This window comes from Bos mutus, chromosome 2, assembly GCF_027580195.1.
Source record: "Bos mutus isolate GX-2022 chromosome 2, NWIPB_WYAK_1.1, whole genome shotgun sequence".
NCBI lineage: Eukaryota > Metazoa > Chordata > Mammalia > Artiodactyla > Bovidae > Bos > Bos mutus.
In genome coordinates, this window is record NC_091618.1 from 121815141 (window position 1) to 121832653 (window position 17513).

The 17513-nt window shown below is 36.9% G+C and overlaps 1 protein-coding gene across 1 annotated transcript in view; it reads right to left on the bottom strand.

The window, feature by feature from the left end:
• PDE1A (phosphodiesterase 1A) overlaps window positions 1-15146 on the bottom strand; it is a 305513-nt gene extending 290367 nt beyond the window's left edge. Inside the window, exon 1 of the mRNA XM_005905934.2 lies at window positions 14671-15146. Coding sequence (XP_005905996.1) covers window positions 14671-14723 — 53 coding nt within the window. The 5' untranslated portion in view covers window positions 14724-15146. The remainder of the gene's footprint in view (window positions 1-14670) is intronic.
• Window positions 15147-17513: the final 2367 nt, after the last annotated feature.

Sequence of the window (17513 nt, forward strand, 5' to 3'; positions counted from 1 at the left end):
TCCGACTCTTCGCGACCCCATGGACTGCAGCCTACCAGGTTCCTCCATCCACGGGATTTTCCAGGCAAGAGTACTGGAGTGGGGTGCCATTGCCTTCTCCGCAGTTCTATGCTAGCCTTTCAGAAATTCTCCCTACTGGCAAAAATACTCTGCAACACTTCATGTGCCTTTGTATGCCCATGCCTTTGCTTATGCTGTGCCATCTTTTTTATGTCCTTTCTCTCTTCCACTTGCCTGTCAAAAAGCTAGTACTGCTCAGTGTTCAATAGTTCCTCCCTCTCCTGTCACCGTTCTTCATGTATGCTTCTCTTAAAGGCAGAAGTTTTCAAATGTGACTGTATTCCTAATGCATTAGGAATAATTACAGAGTTTTTAAAACACTTGTTCCTAAGTCTCATCCAGCAATTTTGATATAATAGGTGGGGATTTTTAATTCCCAAGTGACTGTAAAACAACCAAAGCTGAGAACCATTGCTTTGGAGTTCATGGTAATTTGTCTCTGTATTTTATAGACCTATATCCTAAAAAAAGGTGTAAGGTTTTTTAGAGGAGAAACAGCCCTCTTCATATTCATAGGTCCCCTGTACTCACAGAAATTTTTGAATGAAAAAATAAAATATCATATGCCCTCGCCTATTCATTTCTATAACAAAACAAAACAAGCTCATAGATAGCACAGATTGGTGGTTGCCAGAGGTGGGGAGGGGAAGAAATATATTGTTTTAAATAAAATTAATTACCAGTTTACTTAATTAACAACATTCATTTCACCTGAAAAAAATTATTTGGCTTATATTTCCAATGTTGATGCTAATCTCATTAAAAGGTTTTCCAAATTACTCTGCTTTTCCATTCCTATTGTATGTAAATTATATCATCAAGGAGAGTGGCTCCCAATCTAGCTATAAATTAGCAATAGACTGGGAAGTCAAAGCTTTCTACTTCCAGACCTACAGAAGCAGAATCTGAGGTTAGGACTTCAGAAGTTTGTTTTATTTTAGTTTAGTTCAGTTCAGTTTAGTTTAGTTTAGTTTTGTAAACAGTAATTCTAGTATCAATAGCAAACATTCATTCTATGAATCACTGATTTAAAAGAGGAATTTTATAATGTGCTGCTTTTATGAAAACATTAACTTATTATTGTACTGGTTTGGAGGGTCCAGTAATAGAAAACAATATAAATCTATCTCATAAAAAATAGATCCTTTTTAAAAGAATATAATCATAAATCCCTAGAAAAGACACATTATTGATGATACTTTATTATTCAAATGCAAGAGGAAGTATTATTTTATTTTACTATTTACAAGGCCTTTTTTCTACATCATAGTTTTAGTAGAACTGGAATAGAATTGCCCAAAATCATGTAATAAATTTTATTCAGCTTTTATTAAGATAACTAATTTTCTCAAATCTGTTAGCATAACACAGTAAAAATCAATTCTCCAAAAGGAATTAGGAAAGTATAGGCCATCATTATGGGTTTAACAGCTCATGTTTTAGGCAATTAAGTGAAACTTTTTTAAGTTGTTTTTTTTTTTTTTTTTTTACTTTTTAAACCAGTAATTTCAGGCATGCTATAACCTGAAGTCAGGTGAGCCACATTTGGCCTATTAGCCATCTAATGGACAACTGGACTTCACTATTCTGTTAATATATACATATATATATCCTATTCTCCCTGGTCACTCAGATAACTTTAATAGAATCAAAGGAAATTCAAATTATTGTTGTCTCTTCAATGGTTGAACTATAGATGGACTAAAGGAAAGAAGAATCAGAAAGAGTATACGTGCTTTCAGAGAGCATTAATTATATTAATCGACCCAGGCTTACGTGTTTCTTTTTATTAATGGCATCCACCCAATTCTGGGGTTGTCATGTAACTTTCTGATTTTTCCAATGGGAAGTAGAAAGGTGACTGAATCAGAGCCTTGAAAAGTGTGAGTTTATGCTTCTTCTCATAGATTCCTGTTAGTACCATGAGAACATGTCCAGGTTAATCTGCTGAAGGGATAAAAGGGACACATGGAGGAAATCCAAGTTGTATGGATATAACCAAGGTCCTCCTAGACCAGCCAACTCACAGGAAACTCATCATCTGGCCACAGATGCATGAGAAAGCTCCATTGAAATCTATCAAGTTTGATACAGATTACCGAACCTCTTGGCTTAATCTGTAGACTCATGTCATTTTAAGTCGCTATGATTTGTGTGTGTGCTTAGTCAAGTCTGATGCTGTGTGACTCTGTGGATTACAGCCCACTAGGCTCCTCTGTCCATGGAATTTTCCAGACAAGAATATTGGAGTGGGTTGCCATTTCCTGCTCCAGGGGATCTTCCCAACTCAGGGATTGAACCTGCGTCTCCTGCATTGAAAGGCAGATTCTTTACCACTGTGCCACCTGAGAAGTCCATTAGGGAGATTTATAAACATTAAAACAGACACAATTGTCTTCAGTGTTTGAAAGGTTGTGCTGTTATAGACAGCATTTGGATCCTTCGAGTGCCAGTTCTACTAAGAGAGAAGAAAAGATTGTATTGATAGAAAGACAGATTTCCATTTGACAAAGTGCTTTCTAACAAGTCATAGATTTTCAAGGATAGGGCTATAGACATTGAATTCCCTGATTCTAGGATGATTCACGGAGAAGGCAATGGCACCCCACTCCAGTACTCTTGCCTGGAAAATCCCATGGGCGGAGGAGCCTGGTAGGGTGCAGTCCATGGTGTCGCTAAGAGTCAGACATGACTGAGCGACTTCACTTTCACTTTTCACTTTCATGCATTGGAGAAGGAAATGGCAACCCACTCCAGTGTTCTTGCCTGGAGAATCCCAGGGACAAGGGAGCCTGGTGGGCTGCTGTCTATGGGGTCGCACAGAGTCGGACACGACTGATGTGACTTAGCAGCAGCAGCAGCAGGATGATTCAAGATGGGGCTAAAATGAATCTATTTTATTCATTTAATCATTATATGTTTCTTCATCTATCCCTTTAGTGCTACAGAATTATGTACATATTATCAGTACAAGTGTGTTGTAGATTATAGTGGCTTTCTTATTCTTTAACTGGCATTAGAAACAAGAGCCATGTGCCCATTCCTCTAGTCATCCTCTTGGATATAGTTGCCAGAATTCTCAGTCAAGATTTACCCCCATAATTCACCCTGAAAATGGAGACATAACCATTATGTGGACCTAAGGAAACAAATTATTCTTTGTGCTATCATTCATTCGTTTTAAAAGTCATCAGCTAACAGACTGCAGTTGGATTTTGTCTAGTCTATCAGTGTTTTTTAAAAATGTGAGACCAAATGCTTTTTGCTTTTCATCTATCACAGTTCCCAACATTTTCTATTTCAAACATTTATAATACTGACCTGGTTCTTTTAGGTATTTAAGTTTAAAGACTGGGTAAGTTCTTACTTTTCATACTGTTCACTGGGGTCTCAAGGCAAGAATACTGAAGTGGGTTGCCACTCTATTCTCCAATGGACCATGTTTTGTCAGAACTCTCCACCATGGCCCGTCCACTTTGGGTGGCCCTACATGGCAGGGCTCATAGTTTCATTGAGTTAGGAAAGGCTGTGGTCCAAGTGATTAGTTTGGTTAGTTTTCTGTGATTGTGGTTTTCATTCTGTTGGCCCTCTGATGGATAAGGATAAGAAGCTTATGGAAGCTTCCTGATGGGAGAGACTGACTGAGAGGGAAACTGGGTCTTGTTCTGACAGGCAGGGCCATGCTCAGTAAATCTTTAATCCAATTTTCTGTTGATGGGCAGGGCTGTGCTCATTCCTTGTTGTTTGAAGTGAGGCCAAACTATGGTGGAGGTAATGAAGATAATGGCGACCTCCTTCAGAAGGTCCCATGCATGCACTGTTGCACTGAATGCTCCTGACCCTGCAGCAGGCCACCACTGGCGCACACTTCTGCCAGAGACTCCTGAACACTCGCAGGAAAGTCTGGGTCAGTCTCTTGTGGGGTCACTGCTCCCTTCTCCCAGGTCCTGGTGCACACAAGCTTTTTGTTTGTGCCTTCCAAGAGTCTGTTTCCCTAGTTCTGTGTAAGTTCTGGCAGCTCTATGGTGAAGTAATGGTGACCTCCTCCAAGAGGGCTTATGCCATAACCCACATCTGCTGCACCCAGAGCCCCTACCCCTGTGGCAGGCCACTGCTGACCCATCATACCTTGGCAGGAGACACTCAAATACAGTTCTGGCTCAGTCTCTGAACAGTATGAAAAAGCAAAAAGATAGGACACTGATAGATGAACTCCCTAGGTCAGTAGGTGCCTAATATGCTACTGGAGATTAGTGGAGAAATAACTCAAGAAAGAATGAAGGGATGGAGCCAAAACAAAAACAACACCCAGTTGTGGATGTGACTGGTGATGAAAGTAAAGTCCCATGATGTAAAGAGCAACACTGCATAGGAACCTGGAATGTTTGGTCCATGAATCAAGGCAAACTGGAAGTGGTCAAACAGGAGATGGCAAGAGTGAACGTTGAAATTCTAGGAATCAGTGAACTAAGATGAACTAGAATGGGTAAAATAAACTCAGATGACCATTCTGTCTGCTACTGTGGGCAAGAATCCCTTAGAAGAAATGGAGCAGCCATCATAGTCAACAAGAGAGTCCGAAATGCAGTACTTGGATGCAATCTCAAAAACAACAGAATGATCTCTGTTCGTTTCCAAGGCAAACCATTCAAAATTACAGTAGTCCAAGTCTATGCCCCAACCAGTAATGCTGAAGAAGCTGAAGTTGAATGGTTCTATGAAGAACTACAAGACCTTCTAGAACTAACACCCAAAAAGATGTCCTTTTCATTATGGGGGACTGGAATGAAAAAGTAGGAAGTTAATAAACACCTGAAATAACAGACAAGTTTGGCCTTGGAGTACAAAATGAAGCAGGGAAAATACTAACAGAGTTTTGCCAAGAGAATGCACTGGTCATAGCAAACACCCTCTTCCAACAAAACAAGAGACAACTCTGCACATGGACATCACCAGATGGTCAATACCAAACTCAGATTGATTATATTCTTTGCAGCCAAAGATGGAGAAGCTCTATACAACCAGCAAAAATAAGACCAGGAGCTGACTGTGGCTTGAACTCCTTATTGCCAAAGACTGAAATTGAATAAAGTAGGGAAAACCACTAGACCATTCAGATGTGACCTAAATCAAATCCCATTCCATTATACAGTGGAAGTGACAAATAGATTCAAGGCATTAGACCTGATAGAAGGCCTGAAGAAATATGAATGGAAGTTCATGACACTGTACAACAGGCAGTGATTAAGACCATCTCCAAGAAAAAGAAATGCAAAAAGGCAAAATGTTTGTCTTACAAATAGCTGAGAAAAGAAGAGAAGCTTAAAGCAAAGGAGAAAAGGAAAGATATACCCATTTGAATGCAGAGTTCCAAAGAACAGCAAGGAGAGATACAAAAGCCTTCCTCAGTGATCAGTGCAAAGAAATAGAGGAAAACAATAGAATGGGAAAGACTAGACATCTCTTCAAGAAAATTAGAGATACCAAGGGAATATTTCATGCAAAGATGGGAACAATAAAAGACAGAAACAGTATGGGCCTAAAAGAAGCAGAAGATATTTAGAAGAGGTAGCAAGATTACACAGAAGAACTATACAAAAAATATCTTCATGACCCAGATAACCACAATGCTGTGATCACTCACCTAGAGCCAGACATCCAGGAATGCAAAGTCAAGTGGGCCTTAGGAAGCATTACTAAGAACAAAACTAGTGGAGGTGATGGAATTCCAATTGAGCTATTTCAAATCCTAAAAGACGATGCTGTGAAAGAGATGCACTCAATATGCCAGCAAATTTGGAAAACTCAGCAGTGGCCATCGGACTGGAAAAGGTCAGTTTTCATTCCAATCCCAAAGAAAGGCAATGCTAAAGAATGTTCAAACTACTGCACAATTGCACTCATCTCACACGCTAGCAAAGTAATGTTCAAAATTCTCCAAGCCAGGCTTCAATAGTACGTGAACAGTGAACTTCCAGATGTTCAAACTAGATTTAGAAAATGCAGAGGAACCAGAGATCAAATTGCCAACATCTATTGGATCACTGAAAAAGCAAGAGAGTTCCAAAAAAACATCTACTTCTGCTTTTTTTTAACTACACCAAAGCCTTTGACTGTATGGATCATTCTTCAGGAGATGGGAATACCAGCCCATCTGACCTGCCTCATGAGAAATCTGTATACAGGTCAGAAAGCAGCAGTTAGAACTGTACATGGAAGAACAGACTGGTTCCAAATTAGGAAAGGAGTATGTCAAGGCTGTATATTGTCACCTGCTTATTTAACTTACATGCAGAGTACATCATGAGAAATGCTGGGCTGATTGAAGCACAAGCTGGAATCAAGATTGCTGGGAGAAATATCAATAACCTCAGATATGCAGATGACACCACCCTTATGGCAGAAAGTGAATAAAAACCAAAGAGCATCTTGATGAAAGTAAAAGAGGAGAGTGAAAAAGTTGGCTTAAAACTCAACATTCAGAAAACTAAGATCATGGCATCTGGTCCCATCACTTCATGGGAACTAGATGAGGAAACAGTGGAAACAGTGGCAGACTTTATTTTGGGGGGCTCCAAAATCAGTGCAGATGGTCACTATAGCCATGTAATTAAAAGACGCTTGCTCCTTGGAAGATAAACTATGACCATCTTAGACAGCATATTAAAAAGCAGAGACATTACTTTGCCAACAAAAGTCCATCTAGTCAAAGGTATGGCTTTTCCCATAGTCATGTGTGGATGTGAGAGTTGAACTATAAAGAAAGCTTAGCGCCAAAGAATTGATGCTTTTGAACAGTGGTGTTGAAGAGTCCCTTGGACTGCAAGGAGATCCTACCAGTCCATCCTAAAGGAAATCAGTCCTGAATATTCATTAGAAGGACTGATGCTGAAGCTGAAACTCCAATACTTTGGCGACCTGATAGGAAGAGTCAACTCATTAGAAAAGACCCTGATGCTAGGAAAGATTGAAGGCAGGAGGAGAAGGGGATGTCAGAGGATGAAGTGGATGGATGGCATAACCAACTCAATGGACATGAGTTTGAGCAAGCTTCGGGAGTTGGTGATGGACAAGGAAGCCTGGCATGCTGCAGTCCATGTGCTCTCAGAGAGTCGGACACAACTGTGCAATTGAACTGAACTGAAGTTCTTACTTATGACTCACATTCTATCAAAAGTTATAGGAAATACAGAGATTCAATACAGATTCTAGCCTCAGGAATCCTATGGTTTTGGAGAAGAGGTGATTTCCTTAGGTAACTATAATAGGTTGAAGTAAAACACACAGTGAAAGAGATACAGAGAAAATGAGATGGGTCACCGAATTAGAAACAATTGGATGCAGCTGGATTGTGAAGCCAACGCGTAATTAGTGGGCAGAGAAATTACAGACTTCTTTTTATGTTGTTTCTCAAAGACATCACCACTGGAATTATTATAAGCATTTGAAATCTTCATTAGAGATTCCCGACAAACAGGTGGTCCAGATTGTCACATGTCCCTGCTTTCATCCAAATTTTAATTTAATGATACAATTTAAAAAGTTACTTGACCTATTAGAATTTTCTTTTCATTCCTTAATTAGGACTTAGAAAATCACCACATTTGTATGTTGAAGATAAATTCCTATTGTTTTTTATTACCAGTGGTCTCTAAACAATTTATTGTAAGCTCTTTGATCCTTAAAAGTGTCAAATTAAATATTGATATTTTTAAAGCTGAAGTGATGATTTTCATAATAAAAGTCCAAGACTTTCAATGCCTACCAAACACTTGATTAATGAATATATAATTAATATTTAAATATCTGTTTTGATTTAATAAACAATATGCCTAAAAATATCATCTTAAGATCCTAAAAGGTAGAGTCATCAAAATAGCAAAAATAGACACAAATTTGACTCAGAATTCACACTTCTTCATAACAAAAATATGACTCTAACAAAGCACGCTTGGGATGTTTCAAAGATAACTCTGGAAGCTTTATCATCTTTTCCTTCAAATGCACTGTAGACTTGCCCCTACACTTCAGCAGCTCCAATTCAGGAAATGTTGGATTTTGCTCAATTAAAGATCATGTCCAAGTGGACTTAATCAAATATATAAATAAACTGAAGTTTTCCCATGAGAACTATCAAAATTATGTCATGTCGAGTCACAGAACCAGAGACTAATGCAGACTTCTTTAACCTTCTTCTCTATAAACCAACAGGTCATTGTTAAGCTTACTATTATTTTTTCATTGCTGTTATTATTATTTTTCATTGCTTTTTACCTGAACACTATAAGTAATAGGTGGATTATTTCAAATAAAAATTTTCAAGATGATATAAATCATAAAATTATCCCCACTAGACCATTTTACCTGCATAATCTTGATTTTCCTCATTTCAAACATTACAAACATTTGAATAGCAGTTTCTAAACAATACCAATATCCAAGATAAATGCAAACAGCACCAAACATCTCTAGCTTAGAAAATAGGACTTGCATAGCTCCCTAGTGAGAAGTGCTTTCTTATGTTTTATTTATTCCTTGTTCCTGGATCCATGTGTGTGTGTGTATGTTAATCACTCATTCATGTCTAACTTTTTGCAACCCCATGGACTATAGCCCTCCAGGCTCCTTTGTCCATGGAATTTTCCAGGCAAGAATACTGGAGTGGATTGCCATTCCCTTCTCCAGGGGATCTTCCCAACCCAGGGACTGAACCTGGGTATCCTCTATTGCAGGCAGATTCTTTACCATCTAAGCTACCAGGGAAGTCCTATATCCAAAATTATTATTTATGAATTTAATACTTCCTCATGAAGTTGCCCTGAAGATTATATGCTTCTTTCTTGTCTAAAAATATGCTAAGATTCTAATGAATGGTAGCTCTTGGTATTAATTTTAATATCTACTGCTGCTGTTGCCACTAATTATAAGTTTATTGGAAATAATTCAAATTTTTGTAAATTGTGGATGAAGTAATACTATGGGAGTAGATTACTCATTGCCTGACTTCAAAATATTTACCAAATTACAGTTTATTTGTGATGACCACTTAGAAATTAGAGCTACTTTTATCACAACTGGAAAAAAAAAGGCTCAACAATGTCTAAGATGTTTTCTTGATAAATATTTCCTGCCTTACATTCAAATGTATTGTTGTTTTACTCTGACCTTCGTAATTTATTTTGAAGATCAGTTTGTAATTATTTCTTCCTTAAAAGTCACACAATGACTTCTGACTAGCAGCAACAGTATCTTGACAACAAAAATACTAATAAATGTCTGTTATAAAATATTTTTGTTCTATTAATTAGCATTGTGTCTGATAATGTCATAAACTTTAAATTCATATCACTATGTCTATTTTCCAAAAGTATTTTTCACTTTCATAGCAAGTAGAAATAAATGCAATTATTTTGTTCTATCAATTAATTGTCACTTACTTTAAAATTATCATTTATTAAAGAAAACCCTTGAGCCTAAATTTCCAGTATATGACCATATAACCATTGCAAGTCAATTCAATTTCCTTTTTCTCTCTTAAATAAATGAATTCACAATCACTTGTCTTAGAAACAAAAACTGGCAAAATATGTTCATATACATAAAGTTGTGGGAGAAGGCAATGGCACCCCACTCCAGTACTCTTGCCTGGAAAATCCCATGGACAGAGGAGCCTGGTGGGCAGCAGTCCATGGGGTCTCTAAGAGTCGGACATGACTGAAGCAACTTAGCAGCAGTAGCAGCAGCATATAAAGTTGTATTAAGTTTTGGATTCGATTTACATAGAACTTTTTCTTAGGAGAAAATACATTTCATATAAGAAAAGGTATTTAACATACTCTACTACTGCCATAGTTAATAAATTTTTTCTATGTAATTTTCACTCTGATAACTTTTTAATATATACATTTCTATCTAAATCACACATTTTTGGGTGGGTGTGTATGTGTGTGCATTCAGTCGTGTTTGACTCTTCTCGACCCCATGGACTGTAGCCCGCTAGGCTCCTCTGTCCATAGGATTTCCCAGGCAAGAATACTGGAGTGGGTTGCCATTTACTCCTCCAGGGGATCTTCCCAACCCAGGATTTGAACCTGCATCTCCTGAGTCTCCTGCATTAGCAGGCAGATTCTTTACCACTGAGCCACCTGGGAAGCCCCAATATATTATACTACTTCACCAGTTAATTTTTTTATGTAATTTTCACTCTGATGACTTTGTACTAAAATTTCTGGCTAAAGTACACATTTTTTGTTGAGGAAGTGTTAAAAAGAAATTAAAGCATAGAATGTCAAAAACACATTTATGAGATGAAAATGGCAATATCGATAATGTATTAGCAATACAATTTCTTTAAATTTTGAAGTGAGTTTACACTTTATATTACTTGTTCCCATTTTCTATTATTCCCAAAACACTGAAGTAAATGGCTCTGAAACACTGAGTAGAAAACTGTCTAGAAAACTATTGTAAATCGGCAGAGTGGTCAGGTGTCCCACCTTATTACTGTTTAAAAACTTTTTTAGAAAATCAGTAATATTACTGATTACTTATTCCTATCTGAAAGTCAGGAATGTGGTGTCATCTGCAACTTCTGAACTAGCTTTGACACCGATGTTACCACTGAGCTTAAATGTGGGGCTAAATAAAAATGATTATACTCCAAAAGGTATACAATTTTAAATATTTAATAGATATTTTATGCTACTTCTCTATAAAGCATAGATCACAACCTTGAAACAAGAATTCAGACCCATCAATAGGGTACTAATCATCCCCATTCAGTACACAAACAAAATTAGGACTGCCTTTCTTTTCCTAGGCATCTCACTGCTTTCTACATCTCCATGTGAAGAGAATATGCCTGCCAAAAACACACTAAGAATTCCTCTGCTAACAGCCACTTGTAAAAATAAAACTCTGAAAAGGCATAAAGAGAAAAAACAGCATGTTCTAAATGCTGTGAAGAACCCAACATGATTTTCATTGGTCTTGGGCCCTGGCAGCCATTCGACCCGCACTTTACTGTCTCAGCTCCTGGATGCATGGACCACTTCTCAGTACTGCGGCTGAGCAAGAACCAGTTGCATGATTTCATTTGTGGCTTTTTCGTGCTACTTCTAATGAAAAGTCACCACAAAAATAACATCCACTTTTGAACCCTGAAAGAGGTTCAAAAGCTTGTTGGTTCCAAAGAACACTAAATAAGGCTTAACATGTAAGAAAAAAGTTTCAATTTATTTTTTTAATTCATTTTTCCTACATACTTCCAGAAAGACTTTGAAGCAACAAACAGGAAAAAAAGATGCATATATAGTAGAATTTGATAAAAAATAAAATATCAAATCAAGTGGGGGGAGATAATTATAACAAAAACCCAGACTTGTATATTTCATAGCAGTGTAATTCAGGTAAGAATTATTTTCACTGATGCAGTTTTATTAGGAGAAATAGATTTTTCTTGGTATCAAAGCTTAAGATTGAGTAATATTCTGAGAATATAGAAAGTTCACTAAGCCATATGAGCATGCAGTAAGATGGAAGTATCTTCAGCAATTGTTTTACTGAAGTTAGACAAAGGTACTTCATCTGAAATGTTCTATAAATTGATGAATCTTTTTATATAAAGAGATTAATTGTAATTCCTAGAGATCAAACTCTGTGGTAACAGAAAAAGAAGTTTTTAAACATCTAAAGAATGTGTGTATCAGAGAGCTCTACTATTAAGTGCTGATTCAAATCTCAGATTTTTAAAGATCTATACAAATTCATTTTCTAAGTGCTGAGGAACAAACAGTGTTGTTGACGGAAAACACATTAATATATGTTTTGTAATAGTGTTTCCTTCCTGGAAAATTATAAAGCCTAAAGTGTTTCTCTTGAATAAAGGGAGAGTGATTTCTCTGTACAAGTCTGAGCTGCAAGAACATCTGCAGAGTGACCCACAAAATGTGTCTGAGATGCATCATTTCTGTATGTTCCAGGCTGAACAGTCTCATTTATCCCAAAGCAACATGCAAAACGTATGAAACACGCGCGTACAGACTCCAGCCTTGGCCAGAAAAGAAACTTTGCCTTTGTTCCTCGCTTCACAGATCTGACATGAAAATGTGTATCTAAATTTTCCATGGAAGACTTTTAAAACATGGATTTGATAACCTCACTGTGTGAAATGATTTGGGAATTGGCATTGTGGGAGACCAAGACATTCTTAGAGACAGTTTCTAAATAGCATATAAAGCTCCTCCCAGCCTTCCCAATAGCATACCAGCCATGGAATTTCAATATTCATCATCTCCTCTAAAACCTCTCAACTAATTTTTTATACTTGATGGATGATTTTTATTATTTGAAATTTAGGGAGATCATGCTGATGAAAAATTGACATTAATTCTGTCTCAAAAATGAAATTTAAAAGAAAATCTTTCTCTTAGCAGAAACTAAGACAACATTGTAAAACAACTGCCCTCCAATGAAAACTAATTAAAAAATTAGAAAATGAAGGAAATATAACACTAAAAAATAATAATAATATTTAAAATATTGCTCTTATCATTCTCAGTTCACTTAGGGGCCAGAATTAGTTTTCACTGAAATTTGTCTTTTCCATTATAATTTCCCAGGATGTTGTTATCTTCTTTTTGGTACCCATCACCTGCCTGTGTCATGGTTACCTAGATATACACTAGATGATATGCTTTGTAAGGGTAAGGTTGCTTTTTTGTTATTGTGTCTGGCCTCTCCAATGGTGCATGCATACGTTGTGTCTGACTCTTTGTGACCCCACTGACTGTGACCCACTCTGTCCTTGGAATTTTCCAGGCAAGAATACTGGAGCGGGTTGCTGTCTCCTACTCCAGGGGATATTCCTCACCCAAGGATCAAACCCGCATCTCTTGCATTTCCTGAATTGGCAGGTGGATTCTTTACCACTGGCGGCCTCCCCAATGCCTTCCCCTAGATATGGTCATGTCTAATCGAGCAGAGAATGACAGGTGAATTGAATTAAAGCTGTGGGTTCAATTGCAGAAGAAAGTAGGCTGTATATAGAAATTTGAATGGTGTCAATATGTCAGATGTTTCTTAAAAAAAAAAAAAATTCTAGGCTGATTTCTTAAAGACTAAAATTTTAAATGAGTTTTTAATAAAAAATACCAAAGATATTTCACAAAATTTCTATTAAACTTGTAACTAGCACATATGAAACAATCTAGCACAGATTTGCTTACAGATTGAGAACAGGTGTGCAAATCTCTTAGGCAGTGGGGTGCACACATACTGTACATATTGAGAAGGAAAAGTCTGACCAGAAAAGGAAGTCTAGAAAGATGTCTCAGTGTGAAAGGCTGGACAGCTCAGGGGAAGGCCAAGGGAACAGGGGAGCTGGGAAAGGAGGCTAACAAAGAAAATAAAGTGGGACATGGGATAAGAGCCAAGGTGCCAAGGAAGAGAGTATCAGTCGTTCAGTCATGTCCAGCTCTTTGTGACCACATGGACTGGGTCTGTAGCCCACCAAGCTCTCTATCCATGGGATTCTCCAGGCAAGAATACTGGAGTGGGTTGCCATGCCTTTCTCCAGGGGATCTTCCTGACCCAGGGATAGAATCCAGGCCTCCTGCATTGCCGGCAGATTTGAGCCAGCATTTTAAGCATTATGAAAGTATATTGATATTACTAGCAATATTGTAGTAATAATTAATTAATACATAAGAATGGAAACATTTTATATATAATTCTATTCCTTGAAGTCCCACTCATTATTTAACAACCATACGATGTCAGGAATTTCATCCATAAACTTCTACAATCCTGTAGTTAATTCAAGATCAACAGCCAGTGACTACAACTTAACATTTAGTATTGTTAACATGTGATATCTTTGCTATATTTAAGATATTATTTGGGGGGAGGCCCAAATTTGATATATGGTTAACTTTAATTCCAAATTCTGGATTCTAAATTACATAACAGGTAACTAAAAAATCAAGACAGACGAAATTACAGTCTCTTACTGAAAGAGTCTCTTCCCCCCTCAAAATAAAACCTTAGCCCAATCTGTTATGCAAGATCTATATTCTGCCTGGCCAAAGATTCCACCCCAGTGCAAAATATCTCCTATTGCCCTGCTGTTTCCTTAACTGCTAAACAGATACTCCTAAATTAGAGTAAAATGTACATAGTATAGTACAATAGCCATCAAGTTCAAATTTGTCTCCCCATACATTACTGCAAAGAAGTGTAGCATTCACAGAACTAAAATACTACTTCTGAGAGAAATCAGTTGAAAGAACCACACATTTCCCATTTACAGGGCTATGCAACCACTAGAAACAGCGAGGGGTTGCATAATGTTTCAGAAGTTCTTCTAGTGCTATGTCACTGAACTACACGAAAAGCTAATATGTTTTTAAAATACATTTTGAAAAACTGATAAAAGCTTGTGCATAGGGTTTCAGAAAATAAAAGAACTCCTTCAGTATGCATGAAGTTACACTTTTGGCACAGTCTTTAATGCTTTGTTATAACTCAGTGCCAGAATTCACAAGTTAAGGATGAAAAAGAAATTATTTTTCCTGATAGCCCTGGAGCCATCTAGGATACATCATGACTTACCTAAAGATGGGTCTTTGGAGATGTTTCCTCCTGATTGTGACATGGTCATCCATTTAAAGGTGAAAGTTTAGCTTGTTCCTGGAAACCACTCCAGAAATCCAGGGAGAGAATGTGGAAGCTTATTCTGATCTATTGTCCTGCAAGGAGCCCAGAAGGCAAAAGTAGTTTCCTCTTTCTCTTTTTGGGTGCTGGGAGAAAACTTCCCTGCTCTCTGCCAGCTGAGCAATGTGTCCATAGAGGCCACATAAGACAGGCACGATGGGGCACTCCCCCACAGAGCAGGGTGTGCAAAAACACCAAGAGTCACGTTGACATGGGCAAGAGAAGTGCACGGGACCCTCGGAAACGGAACAAAACAAACAGAAGCCTTCCTGCCCCTGTGGCACCCAGGTAGGAGCTCCCTAAGTTATCGCAGCCATGAGAGCACTCCTTCCACATGCTGGTCAAGCTCGGAAAAGCTAAGTCCCTCCCTGTCTTTAAAACAGCCCGTTCAGAGGCTCAACTTTTTTTCTTCAAAATAAAAGTTGTACAGCTGGTTCAGCAGTCCCATGTGAGTACCCTCAGAAAGTTTGTTCTGTTAAAATAAGAACTGTATACAAATTAATGAAGAGGGGTGGGCTGAAGCTGCATGGCTGGCTTTGCTCTGAGAGATTATAATTATTTTACAATCTTGCTTTTATTCATGCTGGATGAAGTGTGGAGATAACTCATCATTTTTGGCACTCATAACCTAATAACCTACACTTGGCTAAAGTCAAAGATGCCATTTCAACTGATAGAAACCTTGTGAAGCTGGCCAGAGCTACAAAAGTTAGAAAAACAAAAATTGCTCAATTCCATCAGTGACACTGTACCCAAATGCAGCTTTTCAACTAAGAAAGGACACTGCAAAAAGACATGAAAACACACACACATCACATTTTTTTTTAGTCCCCAAAACTCCCTAGGAACCTAAAGTTTTTATATTATAAAATAAAATTTTAATTTATGAAAATAAAAAGGAAGAAAAGCAAGTTTAAGAGAGAAGTTGTAAACAACTGAAAATAAACATTAAAAATTGTTTTACTTGGAAGACAGACTCACACTGCAGGGACTTTTGTTCAAGTTACAAATAAGGTGAATCCTCATATTTTAATATAACATTCTGGAGACATTCTTGTATTTAAATCACTAACAAATTTCTTCTCAATCAGTAATGTCATGAGATTCCAGGCTAGAGGTTTGTTATGAAAAAAAAAAAATTCTCAAGTCATGATTAAATGTTTTAAAAGTACACGTGTTAAAAGGAACACACATGCTTTCACTGAATGATCCATAAAAATAAGATTTAAATGTCACAGAGGGCGATATTCTCTATATGATAGCAGTGTGTAGCTCTTAGCAGCCTCCAGATATGTCCACAGAAGCAAGAACACCTTTTTATTTTCCTCCCACAGGAGAGACACAGAAAAAGAGAATTAAAAATAAATCACTGATTACATTGAGCAGTTCTAATCCATGCTAGGAAATGGAATCAGTCTGAGAAAGCACTGAACTAAAAATAAAATAAATGGCTCTAGTCCTAGTTCTATTATGAATATGCTGGGCCATTGTGAGAAAATTTCTTGACTTATCTGAGCTCCAATTTCTGTTTGTAAAATAAAGTTAAAACATTAGTTGAATTCTTTGTTCCTGTTCAGCTTTAGTCATTCCAACAGACTCTTTCTAAGTATAATTAGTCTGCTTCTTGCAGAGATGCTAACATAGGCCTTATGGTACATGATACTCGAAAAAATACATTTTTATTAAGTGAAGTTATAAATAAAAAGGAAGATAATTTTATATTATATATTTATGTAGCTATTATGTATTAATATAATTATGTATAAATCAAGGTTTTCTTCACCATCAATAAGCATTCAATCATAATTTGACATGTGTGCAATACCGCAGTTATATCCAGAGACCATCTACATGCAAACTGATACGCAGACCTTAGGGTAGTGGCTTCATTACAACCATATGCTTTTGCTTTCTTTGTATATGTAATAGCATATTATACAGATCTTCTGGAAAGATTTCTGCATTTACGGATGGCATTCGATTTCTGTACTCATGGTTTATATCACTATTAATTTAGCATAAATACCCCTGAGGAACAACTCAAGAGAAAAGCAAGCCTCTCAACTTTTAAAAAATAACTTTCACTTTGTCTACCTTTGATTTAGAAAAGTGTGATGACTTCTTCATTAACATGTTGGAAGGAACTCAACAAAATACTAATAAACATCTAGCCAAGGTACAACTCAAATAACAAGCAAGCATACAATCTTACTTGAGGCTCAAGCCTTGATTATTAACCACAGAATCTGAAAGCTACTAAACTAATTACAGAAAATCCATAACATCATTCTTTGCATTAGGTTCATATTCTTTTTGCTCTGAAGTTAAAGTAGAAAACTTAGATTCTCACTTACCTCAAGCACTAAATTTATTTTAAAATCCAATCTTAAAACTTAAGGAGCCATAAGAAGATAATAGTAAGTTAAATAGTCACTTGACACAAATAAAAATAACTATTTCTTAAAAGTTTTTATTAACATTTTTTCAAACAGCATTTAAACAATATTGGAAGGAAAAGTTTGCTTTATTAACTTAATTTTGTATTCAGTAAGATGAAATAACCTCACTATTGTTGCTTAAATTGCAAAAATATAGTCTTCAACACGACTATACTGTGAAAAATGCTAAAACTTATCATACATGCTATCTCCTAGTAAAATATGCTAAGTATAGTATATTTTGAATAGTTTTTCCAGGGGTTAGCTGTCAGAAATCATTTTTATATTTTTTCTATTAAGGTG